Raw genomic sequence first — 13,016 nt, forward strand, 5'->3', positions numbered from 1 at the left:
GGGGCACTCACACTGCTGTAAACCCACGCAGGCATCCCCTGTGGTCCGGATGAATGTGCTTCCTCCCTGCGCATCGCCCCTCCCCACCAACTGGCCACCCCGGCCACGGCCACGGTCGTGGTGAAAGCAGACTTGGCTGGCAGAGAGCTGAGGGGCGGGGAGGAGAGGCCCGGGAGGGGGCCCTTGCCAGCCGGGCTGACCCACGGACAGGACGTGGTAGGCAGACACATGGGTGGAACGATGGCCCTTGCTCTCCTACCAAGAACTCTCAGGACCAGTTTTTCCTGCTTTAACCATGAGGTATGGTATGCGGCCTCCACGTGACAGCGGTCGTTTTCCTCAAGAGGAAATCTGCCCCATGTCACGTAGAGGTCTTGTGTTTAAACCTGGCAGAGACACAGAGCCCAGCGTGCATGAGACACTCACCTGCTGCAGAAGGAGGTGGTCTGAATGAGTTCAGGAAGACCCCAAGGCGCCCAGGACACGGCAGCACCGTGTACCTGAGGCTGAGGGCATGAAGGCTGGGAGCAGACAGGGCCGCACCCACCCAGGGTGGGCACGTGAGTGGCGGAGGTGGCGGGCCCCTCTCCCGAGAGCGGCTGGTTCCCGACCACACGGAGGCGAGGGCGCGGGGTCGGGGGGCGGGGAGTGGAGAGAGTCCCCTGGTGCTCACGGTCCTGCAAGCGGGGAGAAGCCTGTGTGATGCACCTGGGAGGGTCAGAGCTCAGCAGCCCCACGCTGCCCACCAGGCAGGTCAAGGGAGCACGACCCTTAGTGAACACAGGCACGCCGACTGCATGGCCAGGAGGACCTGCCTTGAGTGAGAGCTCTTCGATTTTTTCCAAAGAACAACTTTACATTTGGCCCCAATGCGTTACAAGTCATTTCCACGGAAGCTCTTTTTAAAATTAAACTCTTGCTTTTTTAGAAAAGATGTGGCCGTCCCTGTCGGATGACGGTTGCTCAGAATTCGCGTTAAAGGGTACTCAGTGAATACTCGTAGAGAACATAACTGTTTTTTACAAATTAACCTAAAATATGCTTGTACTTAACCACATTTTTAAAATGTGAAGAGATTAAAGCTAAAGGAGAATGAAACGTTATTAAGTAGCCACTTAATAAATGTTCCAAATTCTTCCAAAATTCACAAGGTGCATAAAGTGTCATAAAATCAGCTGTGGACAGTTCATAAACACACACATATATAATAAAAGGATAAAAAGAAATAAGACCCACGAGGACCTGTGGTTTTTAAAAGGTTTCTAGAAGTGGTTCAAGCCAAGAGGGGAAGGCAGTGCCTCCTGCTGGGCCCACCATCCCCACGACGTGCCCTGGCCTGGCCGGGGTGAACCTTCCTCCTCTCCTGAGAGGGAAACATAAAAAGGTCACAGCTCAAATAAGACTGCTGGTCAGACTTCTGGCAAAGTCTGGCCAGGAAAGGATACATCCCTGTGCTTACTCTTGTCTCTCTGGCCCAAGGAGTGGGGAGGACAGAAAGACAGACTGTGTTCCCAGAGTCCCTATGAGGCCAAGTAGCACCCATGCACTGACCTGGGTCCTGGGAGAGGCTCCTGGCCGTGGTCTCCCTCTGGGGCTATGGCAGGACTGGCCGAAAGGAGGCGGTTCTGTGACCAGGTCCCTGGGGTGGGGCCTGTGGGCCTCTTGAGTGCAGCGGGGTGACGGATGCCTCACGGGACATCAGGAGGGGCCCGGGACTCGCTGGCATGACTCTCCCAGCACCTCTGGGCAAAGGGACGGCGCTAGAGCATAATTTGGAAAATAAACAAAAAAACCTTTTTACCAAGTTAGAAAGTGAACAGATCACAAGTGTGTTACTTGAAACAGAGCAGATCCGACAACAAAGAAATACGGATGCAGGGAAACAGACTGTAGGGGATGGGTCTTTGTTCCCAACTGATACGTGGAAATATAAGGAGCTTTCCCGTTAGACAGGCTCACCCAGCCCTGGCTTCTGCCATCACCGCTCTCTTAAGCACGAAGAAAGGAAGAGGAAGGACCTGGCCCCAGTCACACAGCAAGAAAGCCGCGAGCCAGGACACGTTTCTAGCCCTGTGTCATCCAAAAAGTAGTAAACCTTCAAAAAACTGTATGCGTCACTCCCACCGTGTCACGTTAGACACGAACAAGAGAAACTCTTCCCTGCGCCCCGGCACCTGCGGGGGTACTCCTCGGCCTCCTTCCAGCACCCGGTTGGCTGCCTCGTGCGTGCCAGGCTGCAGCCCAAGTCCCCCTGCACGCCTTCCCCGCATCTGTTCTGTTTGAGCAGAAAGGAATTCAAAGGCGATTCCCAGAATTACAAAATCTAGACAGCTTTGTGGTTATGAAAGCAAATGTACAATGAGGACAGGAAGTTGAAAGTTCCTCAAAACACTTGACATTGAGGTCCAGGGTCTGCAAAAGAGGGGATGACCGCCAGGCAGAGCCAGCCCCGCGCCTCCTACTCTAAGGCAAACACTCAGGCGGGGGCCACTTGCGGAGTCGCTGCCTCCGCCCCACAGGAGCGGCTGAGGACTTCCCCTCCAGGACTCACTTCACTCCTTTAGGGACAGAGCCAGGAAGGGAAGGGAAAGCTTCCCCCCAATCCCCACCACTCCTAAAAGGCTTGTTTGCTCAGTGTTAAAATATTAAACATTACACAAAGTGTGGAGTGTTTCAGTGTTTGCTTTTTAAGTGAACGACTGAACTGGTCCAGACTGAGTGCATCCTGTGGCCTGTGGCCTGCTGGTTTCGGGGAGCTCTTGTGGTGACACACAGGATTCCTCCGATGAGGGCTTTTCCAGTAACTTCCATGAGTTCAAGAGGTACGGATCGTACCAGTGGGAAGCACCCACGGCCGCCGGGGTACACGCTCAGAGCCCAGATACCTCCACTTCCCCACCAGTGGCTTTTTCATTACTGGCTTGAACCTGTCGTCCACTGTCCTTGTGCCCACACCAAACAGGGTTTTGTCTCAGCATATGAGGAACAGAGGGGCGTTAATGCTTCTAGAGAAGTCGCCTCCAAGGAGGCCTCAAGGCCAGCAAGTGGACATGGATAGGGTCCGGTGCAGGGTACGCACCCTGTTAGGTGACCCTGTTAGGTCACATCCCAAGCTCAGTGCATCTCCTTCCAGGGACTCCTGAGTCTGTCCGGGCCTGGAGGATGGCATGGGGTCTCCACAACCCCATGGTCCCACATGAGGGGTCTCCACAAAGCCAGGCCTCCACATGTCATGCGGGGGCAGACAAGCCCAGCTCTGCCCTCTTTCCACGGGCGTGGAATAGAGACAGGGCCTTACGGGTGGTGCTGGCCAGGCCTTGGTGCTTTTCCTGAGGACCGAGATTGGTGAGGACCCCGTTCAGCTGGGAAAGCGTTTCCTTATCGATCCGGGGAGTCCACAACAGTGAGTGGTAGTAAAGGTCCACTTGTGTCCACTCCAGATAAGTACTTAACGCTTGTGGGTAGAATGTGCGGTCTTCTATGACACGCAAGACAGAAAGGCATTGATTCCTCCCGCAGACACCTGCCCGGTGCTTGCTGTGCGAGAGGTGCTGACGGTGTGGAAATGGAAATCGTAACATGCCCAACCCAAGATGCTCACAGCCCGCGAACACGTCCGTGTACTGTGAGTGCTGTAGCCTGAGCCAGAGGAGGCAGCGTGAGGTTCTGGAGAGGACAGAAGTCGTGTGTGCGTGTGCATGTGTGTGTGCGCGCGCACGTACGACACGGGGGAGGCTCTGGGAAGGCTCCGGGGAGTGGGCGACACAGGAGACCAATGTCCAGTGTCCTGGTGGCCGGGAGGGGCAGTGAAGAGCATGTGCAGGGAAGAGCTGGTGGTTCCGAGCACCTGGTCAGGGAGCAGCGGGGAATGAGCCAGAAAGGGAAGCCGACCAAGGCCTTGGATGCTGTGCCAAGAAGGGGAGGGCCTCCACAGGGGCAGTAATGCTGCTCTCCAGGTGATTTTTGGGGGGTTTGTTTTCCCAGCACATGATCTCTTCTTTCGGGGGAGGGAGTTTTTGGGGGGTGCAAAGGAAACATGTGAAAATGTCTATTTCAGTGGATTCTGCACAGGCAAAGTCAAAATACCAGTCCGTGCTGTACAGCACAGGCTGAAAGCAGCACGTTTACAGAGCGTGGTGCCCGCCAGCGAGGCCCACCCCTGGCCTCCAAGCGGGCTACGCGACACCATCTGCTGGAGGAGAGGAATGGTGAGAAACGGCACTCAGAAGCATTTTCTCCAGAAATGAGGGGGAAGTTGGCTTTACTGATATTCAGTAAGGAGGGACTCTGGCACGCCTGCTGGCTTGTTGGCGGTCACGCACCCTGGCAGGGAAGGTGGCCCTCGGCCGCTGGTTGAGTTTAAGCCTTGCACGCATGCCGGACTTCACGGGACGCAGGACAGGATGTTCAGGTGGAATGAAAACACACAAAATCACGGCTGAAGCGTTATGGTGCTTCGTAGGGATTTGGGAAGTGACTGTGAATACCCCTGGTGACAGGAGGGGTCACCGATCATCTTGGGACTCGGAACTTAGGACGGAAATATGTATTTTCTTTCAACGAATGTTCCAGATCTGGAGGTCCTTTTCCTTTCTCTCCATGACAACGGACTGCTGCTGCGTGTCCGCTAGCTCATATCTTTTAAGCTGAAACACTCAATTCTGTGCCTTCAAGAAAAGGTGGCAATGAGTGAGAGTTGCGGCTTTTCGAAATACCCTGGGCTAGGAATAGAGCATTTATGAAAAGGGGTGTGTGGAGTCCGGGGGCAGCGCCATCGGCAGGCACACGCACACGCACACTCACATGCCAAGAGCATCCCAAGGCCAGACGCTCCACCTGCACCAGCAGCCCCTGAACGCTTAGCACCCCCACCCCCCGCCCAAGCAGCAAGAGCCCTTTCGGGACTGGCGAGTGGGAGTGAGTGAAAGCCAAGTCCTGGGCTCACAGCACAGTCTGTGTGGCTTCACGAGGGTCGTGCGGTCTACCCGCGACACTGCCAGAACCCGGAACCAGACCTTCAGACAAGGACTCAGGGTTCACCGGGACTTTATAAATGGGGTCCAGGCTCGCTCACACGGCTTTCTTTGAAAAACAGCATACGGGATGGGCACCCGGTTGGCGCCGTCACTGGGGTGTGTGACTCTTGCTCCTGGGGACGTTGAGTTTGAGCCCATGATGGGCATACAGACGACTTAAAAAAATAAAAACAGCCTGTGTTTTAATGGCTGACCTAGTGGCAGTAATACGCTGGACAAAGTGACCGTGTTCACTTCGCTTCTTGTCCCTTTAAAAGGTCCTCCGTGTGTGTGTGTGTGTTTCTGGGCCCACGATCTTTGGGATGGTAGTACACGGCTTTATTTGATAAATAACTAAATGAAACGTATGAGGGTGCAAACTCAAATACTCTCACACATAGCACAAAGCTCACACAAAGCTTGTGGACAACGTATTTACACAGCGGCCCTTGCACGGATGAGGTGGGAACAAATCTGTGAGGCCTGGTCATTGTCCGGGAGCCCCAGGAGGCTGGGTTCAAGGCTGTGGTCGCTTGTATTGGAGGCCCGGCCAGAGACCCGGTTTGCTGGCCTCACGTTCACCGCCACCACCTGCCCTGTCCAGAGTTGGGACAGCTGTCTCCTTGGGGTCATATGGCTCTGAGTTCACATTGACGCTCCTCACAGGGGCTGGGGTGGGTGCATTTTTAAGGCAGGGGTGTGGCCCAAGGGAAGCTATGGGGAGAGATTTCTACAAAATCTGTGCTGCCTCCTGCTTTGTTCACTGTGGCTGGAGCCTCGGTCCCACTCCTGTCCTGCAAGCTGTTCTGCCTCTCTGGGTGTAGGAAAGGAGGTAATGAGGCGACTGGGGATCCCTGGGGACAAGTAACCATGGGTTTCTGCAGCAAGCGTATTACTCAGCTCCTGCAAAGGTACCAGTCTGCCTGTTGACTCCAAATCTGAGCCACTCCGGGGGACGGGGGCTGACACGCCCTATGCTTTCCCAAGGGGGCCTGGGCCTCCTGGGGTTTTGTCTCCTTGCAATATCATTTCCCAGTCCAGTCCCAGTCCTGCTATGAAGCAGGCCCGGATAACCCCAGCCCAGGGGCTCTTCACCCTGGCTGCACAACAGAATCTTCTGTTTGGGGGGGGGGGATGCTTTAAGACAGAAGCTGACGTCCGAGGCCCGCCCCCCGAAGATTCTGGGTTCTGGCCTGGTCATGGGACCTGCCCCGGGATGCCTCCACCATGCAGCCAGGGTTGAGACCTTCTGCTCTTGTTGGAAGCCGTCCCAACAAGTTGGAAGCAGCTTCTCTGATGTCTCGAGGGGCACTTGTCTCATTCTGTCTGATGCTACAGTTACTCATGAATCAATCATTCTCTTTAGGTCTATCCTAAGGTCCCCAAGAGCAGGGACCACATCTTTCCATCATGCCCAGAGTCTTGCCCATCCGTCTCCCCTGAGTTCTAGAATGTTTTCTTTCCCTCCACTGACTCACTAGCAGACGAGTCTACTGTCGTCTTGGGAAGCTGGGCTGGAGAGATCGTCAAGTGGGGAGTCTTCCTGGGCCTTCCCGGTTTAGAATAAGTCAGAACAGGTTCCCATGAGACCGGCACATGCACCTTGTAAGGCTCGTGTTTTTTAAAAAGCCCCCAGAGCTGATCTCTCCTGTTGCAAACGACTGTCTCATCAGCATGACGGGAGATCACCAGAGATGGTGTGTCAAATATGATGACCAAGTGTGCAATTAAAAAAAAAAGAAGAAGAAGAAGAAGAGCGAGGGGATTCCCAAGGCATCCATTTTTCTTATTTTCCCTTGATGCAAACTTTCTAGAGGAAAGGAGCCTTAATCTTTTCAAGTTCACCGAAGGCAGCACCCAACCGTTCAGAATTGAATGACACCGTTGCTCAGGAGAAAAAAGCCAGCCTGACTCACTTGCACCCTGCTCGGGTCCCCGCTCTGTCACGGGCTGTCAGCCACCCATTCAACAAGCGTTTCTCCATCCCCTGTTCTGGGCCAGGCTCGGGCTCTGTTCTGGGAACCCAAGCCCTGACCAGACCCAGGCCGGCCAGTAAGTGGGCTCACAGCGCAGCAGGCAGAGGGGTCAACAAACAAATACCCAATAAGGCAATGGGCTTTCTTTAGGCCACGTCCAAGGAAGTGAGGTTGGGGGTTCTGGTTTGCACACCAAGTGTGCACCAAGTACAGGAGACGGGCCCTGCCCTCATGAGGCTACAGCTTAGTGTGTGAATGCCGAAACCGGTGTAAACGCAAATTCACACCACGGACCCACTGACCACGGACCCCAGAGGTTACTGAGGGCTGTTGCAGGCCTCTCCACCTAGACCAAGCGTCCCCGCCTTTCTGCCCGCTGCAGAGCTCCCACCACGAGTACTGGAGCACTGCCCGCCCCCCATTCTGGCTCCCGGGAGTGAAGGGCTGGGCGCAGGCCGGACTCCGGGGTGGGAAGCACTCCCACCCACCCGGGAAATCTGCACGAGGGATGAGCCAGCAGCATCCGCGCTCCGGGCCTGGCGGCTGCAAGGCTCTACCAGGCAGGCGCCCCGAGTGCCTGCCTGCCGGACGAACGCCAACAGGGCCACCCTCCCGGCTCGGCACAAAGGGTGCCGCGGCGCGTCCAGCTCCGGGGTTCGCGGAGGAGGCAGCCCGCGGGGAGGGGGACACGCCCAGAGGCCCGGCCCGAGGGCAAGCGTGCGTCAGGGCAGCCTGGCGCTGCGGCCCCGCCGAGGTGCACCTGCCGGGCGCGGCGGGGCGGCGCGCGGGAGAGGGGGTGGGGGGCCTGGAGCAGGCCGGTCAAGAGGGATGCGGCCGCGGGGGCAGGACGGCCGGGAGGAGGGCGGCCCGGAGCCGCGAGCCCCGGGAGCAAGCAAGCGCGCGCGGCGGGTCCCGGCGGCACTCACCGACCCTCGGCGCCAGGGCGGCGGCGGCCGGCGCGCTGCCCTCTCGCGGGGTCCCCTGCCTCGGGCCCGGCTGCGCTCGGCCTCGCGGCGGCGGCGACACCGACGGCCCGTGCTGACAGCGGCTGGGCAGCCGGGCGGGGAGGGGGCGCCTGCAAACAGGAGCCGGCGCTGACCCAGCGGCGCAGGCTCCTGCAGGGGGCGCGCCGGCCGGCTCGCGCGTGCGCAGTGGGCCAGCCCTGCGGGTGCCCGGCCCGCCCGACGCCCCGCCCCGGCCCGCCCGCCCCGACCGCGCCTGCGCAGTGCCCCCGCGCCGCCGCACGGCCGGCAGGGGGCGCCGGACCCCAGGGCGGGGCGGGGCTGCGTCCACCTGCCCTTTGGAGCGGCTGGAGCAGTCGCCTGCCCCGGCCGTTCCCTCCAGCACTGTCCTTATTTGGGCGCGGTCCCCTGTGTCGCGAGGGAGGGCGACTGGCCCCCTCGGACCTGGTGCGGACTGCCGGGGGGCGGGGAGGATGGAGGGTGGAGGATGCGGAACTTTCTAGAAAACGGCCCGGCGGGTTGGAAAGCCCAGCATCCTGCGGTGTGTCCAGGGTCACGGGGCGGAGTTCAGAAGGGCCGGAGGGCCTGGGGGCCATGAGGCCCGGTGGGGGCCACCTGAGCTGGGAGGTCGTGGGTTACGGTTTCTAAAATCAGAAACAGACGGAGACAAGCCCTGCGGGGCCCCTGAGCGGACAGAGCCGGTCTGGCCCTGGGGCAGAGCTTAGGGTCGTCCTGTTTCGCAGGGCTAGCCTGACCGGGGTCGCTTCTTGCTGGTGCCGCTGCGAACGGTGAAACGCGAACCGCGGGCGCGGGTTGGCGGGAGGCGAGCGCCGAGAGGGGCCGCGTTGTACCGACCGCGCGCCGCCGTCCTGGCCGCGCCCCGACGTCCCCCGCCCCGCGCGCGGGCCTGGTCTGCCAGCCGTGGTTTGGCGTGTGCACAGTCCGTGTGCCCTGACGAGGCTCAGTGACTCATTGCTTTCTCGGGGGCTAGTGGGGAGCTCTGCCTGGGCCGGGGCCACCTCAGACGCGAGGGATACAGGTCGGGGCGGCACCTGCAGCGGAGAGGGGCCTGAAGCTGGGCTGCGGCCACCATGGGTGGGGCAGAGTCACCTGCTGCGGAGAGGTCACGAGACCAGGCAGGGATCAGCTGGGACCAGAGGGTCCCGAGGCCGGGTTGGGGTCACCTGGGGGGCAGTGAGGTCGCGTTGCAGGGGCGGGGCGGGACTGGGCGAGGGGCCTGGGCTGGAGTCTCGTCGGCGGTGGCGGCGCGGGGCCAGCAGTCGCCGCGGGGCCAACAGTCGCTGCGGGCCGGCCCCCTCGGGTCCCCAGCGCCCGGACTGAGCGACGCCAGGGGCCCTAGGCTCGGGATCGTCCCCGGCACAGGCGCACCTGCCGCTGGCTGCGTCAGCGCTTCCCGGGGCGCCCCGCGCACCTCCGCGACCAGGACGGGGCTGATCCAACCGTAAATAATGACCCGAGTAGGGAAGCTTCGGTCCCCGCCACCCCAAGACTCCGGATTAGCGATAGAGGGTCTCCCTGTTACCGTTTGAAGCGGTGCTGTTTACGTGGGCTTTTGTTGGCCTCTCTTCCCTCCGTCTCCTTCACCAGAAGGTGGGCTCCATGAGGAAAGGGACTTGTCTAGCTCACCGCGACATCTCAGGGTCCTGGAGTGCCTGGCAGAGAGGAGGCACCCGGTAAATATTTGTTGAATGAGGGGTCAGATGTCCTGGCTTCGCTCTGGACCCGGCTGTTGGACTAGCGCCGGCGTGTCATTTGACAGCTCTGAGCCGCCATCTCCTGTCCCTCCAATCAGGATGCTAATAGACTAGTAATAGTACCAAACTCAGAAGGATTTTGTTTTCGGGTCAAATGGGAAAACGAGTAAACGCTTATCCGGATGCCTGAGCCATAAGCACTAAGGAAGTGGTAGTCGCCGGTGAGCCTAGCGGAGGCTTACCAGCCTGGTCTTCACGGAGCAGACAGCCGTGAAGCAAATAAAGCCTCCAAACCCAACAACTGAAAACAGTTACAGTCGAGGTGGAGGAGTGGATTATAATGTGTGGCGAGCATCTTAAAACACTGTCTCTCCCCATCGTCGCTCACAGCCCTCACCCCCTCCCTCCCAGCCCAGGTGTCCGCCGGGAAACTCTATGAACCTCGCTGACCAGCGTTTTCCTCACTCTTTCCTCTTTCAAGAACCAGACTTTGCCATCTCCAACTCCTACTGGTTCCACCTTGCAATTTCCCCCCAGCCCTTTCTAAACCTGGAAGGGTTCTGCGTGACCCAATCTAGGAACGGAGCGGGGCTGGGTCGGGCTTCCCTCAGATGGAAGGTGAAGGTGGGGATTAGGAGGAAGGACCGCCTGACCGAGAGAGACGCCTGCATAGTGGTGAATGAACCTTTGTTTTTGACCCTGGTAGGGTGCCTGTGTGGTAATTATGATTAGTCACCGCAATCATGAACCTAGAGGGTACAAGGCCACTGGCGAAGGAAGATGTTCTGTGGGAACATTCTAGGCTCCAGACACCTGGTCACAAATGACAGCCCACAAGGGGTGACCCCTTCTGATGGATCCTCAACAGTCACTCTTTCGCTCAAGGCTCACTAAACCTAGACGGTGTAGCTGGTATTCTTCCAAGTGGAGGCCCAGTTAAGGGGGATAATTTATCCAAAGTCCCATAGTAGACCTGGGCCTGGAGGCCAGGTGTTCCGATGTCCAGGCTCCTGGACTCCTGACAGTCTCTGGGAGGTAAATTACTCACACTCACGTAGTGTGAAAACAGGCCAGGTCATTCATTACATGGGAACCTTGGGGTTCCCATGGCTCAGACATTTCTCAAGATTGATGGCAAAAATTAAGGTGATGCTCAAGGAAAACATAGGGCTGTACAAAAGGCAGTAAACCTTGTCATTGCAGAAGTTGGCTGACATCTTTAGATATACACTTGTACACACCCTATGCTGCTTTTTTTTTTTAAGATTTTTTATTTATTTGTCAGAGAGAGAGAGGGAGAGAGAGCGAGCACAGGCAGACAGAGTGGCAGGCAGAGGCAGAGGGAGAAGCAGGCTCCCTGCTGAGCAAGGAGCCCGATGTGGGACTCGATCCCAGGACGCTGAGATCATGACCTGAGCCGAAGGCAGCTGCTTAACCAACTGAGCCACCCAGGCGTCCCACACCCTATGCTTTTTAAAAATGGAACCAATATGTCAGCTCCCATTTCTTTTGCAAGGACACAAATACTATCTCCCTTTCCATCTGTATCTGTCTGTGCTTATAGATCTGTACGTTCTTGTACAGCAGTGCCCATGTTGGTGGTATTCAATGCAGAATTTCAGAAGACAGCTTCTCTGATTGTTTCCATAGGAACGATGTTATAATTGGAGGCTTCTTCCTAGACCAAGGGCTGTACACATACTCCTTCGTTCAGCAATGGAGAGGCATTAATATTGTAATGGTTAAAACTGCTTATGGACTCTGGCCACACAGCCTCAAACCGAATCCCAGCCCTTAATGCCTCATGTAACCTCTTTGGGCCTTGATTCCCTTGCCTAAAGCAGGGAGCACATACTACTCACTTCATGGGATTGCCGTGAGGATTCAAAGCTTGGAAACATATGGAATGCTTCAAAAATGCTCAGCACTTAGCAAGGGGCCAGTTCCTAGTTTTGGGGAGGTTTTGAGTAAAGCCTTCTGTAATAATTTGTATATAGGTTTTGTATAAGAGATGTTATTTGTGTGTGTTTGAAAGTAAAAATGCCCATTTTATTTCAGTAACAGTTTAGGAATAGGATCATTGAATTGTATGGAAGTGTGTGTTTAGCTTTATAATAAAACGCAAGAAACCCACGGCTGCACCATTTTGCATTGCCCCATTGGTTTATAAGAGTTCCAGTCGCTCTGTAACTTTGCCATCACTGAAAAAATATTTTTTCCCGGCCATTCGAGTAGTTGGTCATGGTATTTTATTGTGGTTTGAATTTGCTTTTCCCAGTGACATAATGCTGAACATCTTTTCCTGGGCTTATTTGCCATACATACATCCTCTTTGGGTCAGCATCTTTAGAAATTGGGTGTTAATTTTCTTACTGTTGAGTTTTGAGAGTTTTATATATTCTGGTTAGAGCTCCCTTGTCAGGTAAGCAATTTGCAAATATTTTTCCCCGGTCTGTGCCTTGCTTTCCCACCCTGTTAATCTTTTGCAGAGAAAAAGATTCTAACTTTAATGAAGCCCGACTTACCGATTTTTCTTTTATGCTTTTCGTGTCGTATCTCAGGAATCTTTGCTTAATCCAAGGTCTCAGGGATGTTCTCCTGTAGTTTTTTAAATTGTATTTTATTCCTAGAAGTTTCAGAGTTTGAGGTTTTGCACTTAGGTCTCTGCTGTATTTTGAGCTGATTTTGTATAATGGATTGAGGTATTGATCAAAGGGGATTTTTTTTCCCCTTACATGATACCATTTGTCCCACCACCCTCTGTTAAAAAGATAATTCCTTTTTCCATTGAATTGCACCTTTGTCAAAAATTGACCGTATTTGTGAACCTCTCTTTTTTAACTCTTTTGTTCCACTGGTCTGCGTGTGATTTTAGTCTGGGCTTTGGCACACTCTTTCTGTAAAGGGCTGGAGGGCAAATGTTTAAGGCTTTGCATGCCAAGAGGCAAATTTCAGGGTATCATACACATCCTTGTTATATGAGACATTAATTTATATTAATTTAAATTAATATTAATTTGAATTTAAAATTTAAATTAATAATCATATTATTAATTTAAATTTTAAATTCAAATTAATATTACTGTCTTAAATAAATATTTTTTCCAAAAATTTATTTAAGATAGTAATATAATAATTGAATATAACTTTCTCTTTGCAACATAGATCTACTCATGAGAACAACGGAGTTCTTTTTTACGGGTTAACATATTGCTTTGCCAGGGTTCAAAGATAGTACTCCCTACTGTCAGAATCTATTGTAAATGCTTGTCTGTCACTGTGGACCGGTCATAAGATTTTGTGTATCTCACCTTGACTGTGACTTCAGTTGACTGTCTTCGTGGCTTG

General features: G+C 55.2%; 2 protein-coding genes across 5 annotated transcripts in view; one reads left to right on the forward strand and one right to left on the reverse strand.

Moving 5' to 3' along the window:
- Positions 1–8,124, reverse strand: part of ABCA3 (ATP binding cassette subfamily A member 3) — a 38,690-nt gene extending 30,566 nt beyond the window's left edge. For 2 of the 4 annotated variants that reach the window (XM_047713010.1, XM_047713011.1), the window contains exons 1-3: positions 7,918–8,121; positions 1,552–1,760; positions 427–677 (exon numbers count right to left, since the gene is read on the reverse strand). The gene's annotated coding sequence lies outside the window, so the exon portion shown is untranslated. Of the gene's footprint in view, positions 1–426; positions 678–1,551; positions 1,761–2,124; positions 2,144–7,917 lie in introns of those variants that run through there. The other 2 variants (XM_047713012.1, XM_047713013.1) reach the window with 2 other exon arrangements.
- Positions 8,125–8,297: 173 nt separating this feature from the next.
- The window catches only part of LOC125091113 (ATP-binding cassette sub-family A member 17-like), a 72,670-nt gene continuing 67,951 nt past the window's right edge, over positions 8,298–13,016 (forward strand). Inside the window, 1 exon segment of the mRNA XM_047714554.1 lies at positions 8,298–8,494. Within this exon segment, the coding sequence (XP_047570510.1) occupies positions 8,441–8,494 (54 nt within the window). The 5' untranslated portion in view covers positions 8,298–8,440.

The sequence above is a fragment of the Lutra lutra genome, chromosome 18, assembly GCF_902655055.1.
Source record: "Lutra lutra chromosome 18, mLutLut1.2, whole genome shotgun sequence".
Classification (NCBI taxonomy): Eukaryota; Metazoa; Chordata; class Mammalia; order Carnivora; family Mustelidae; genus Lutra; species Lutra lutra.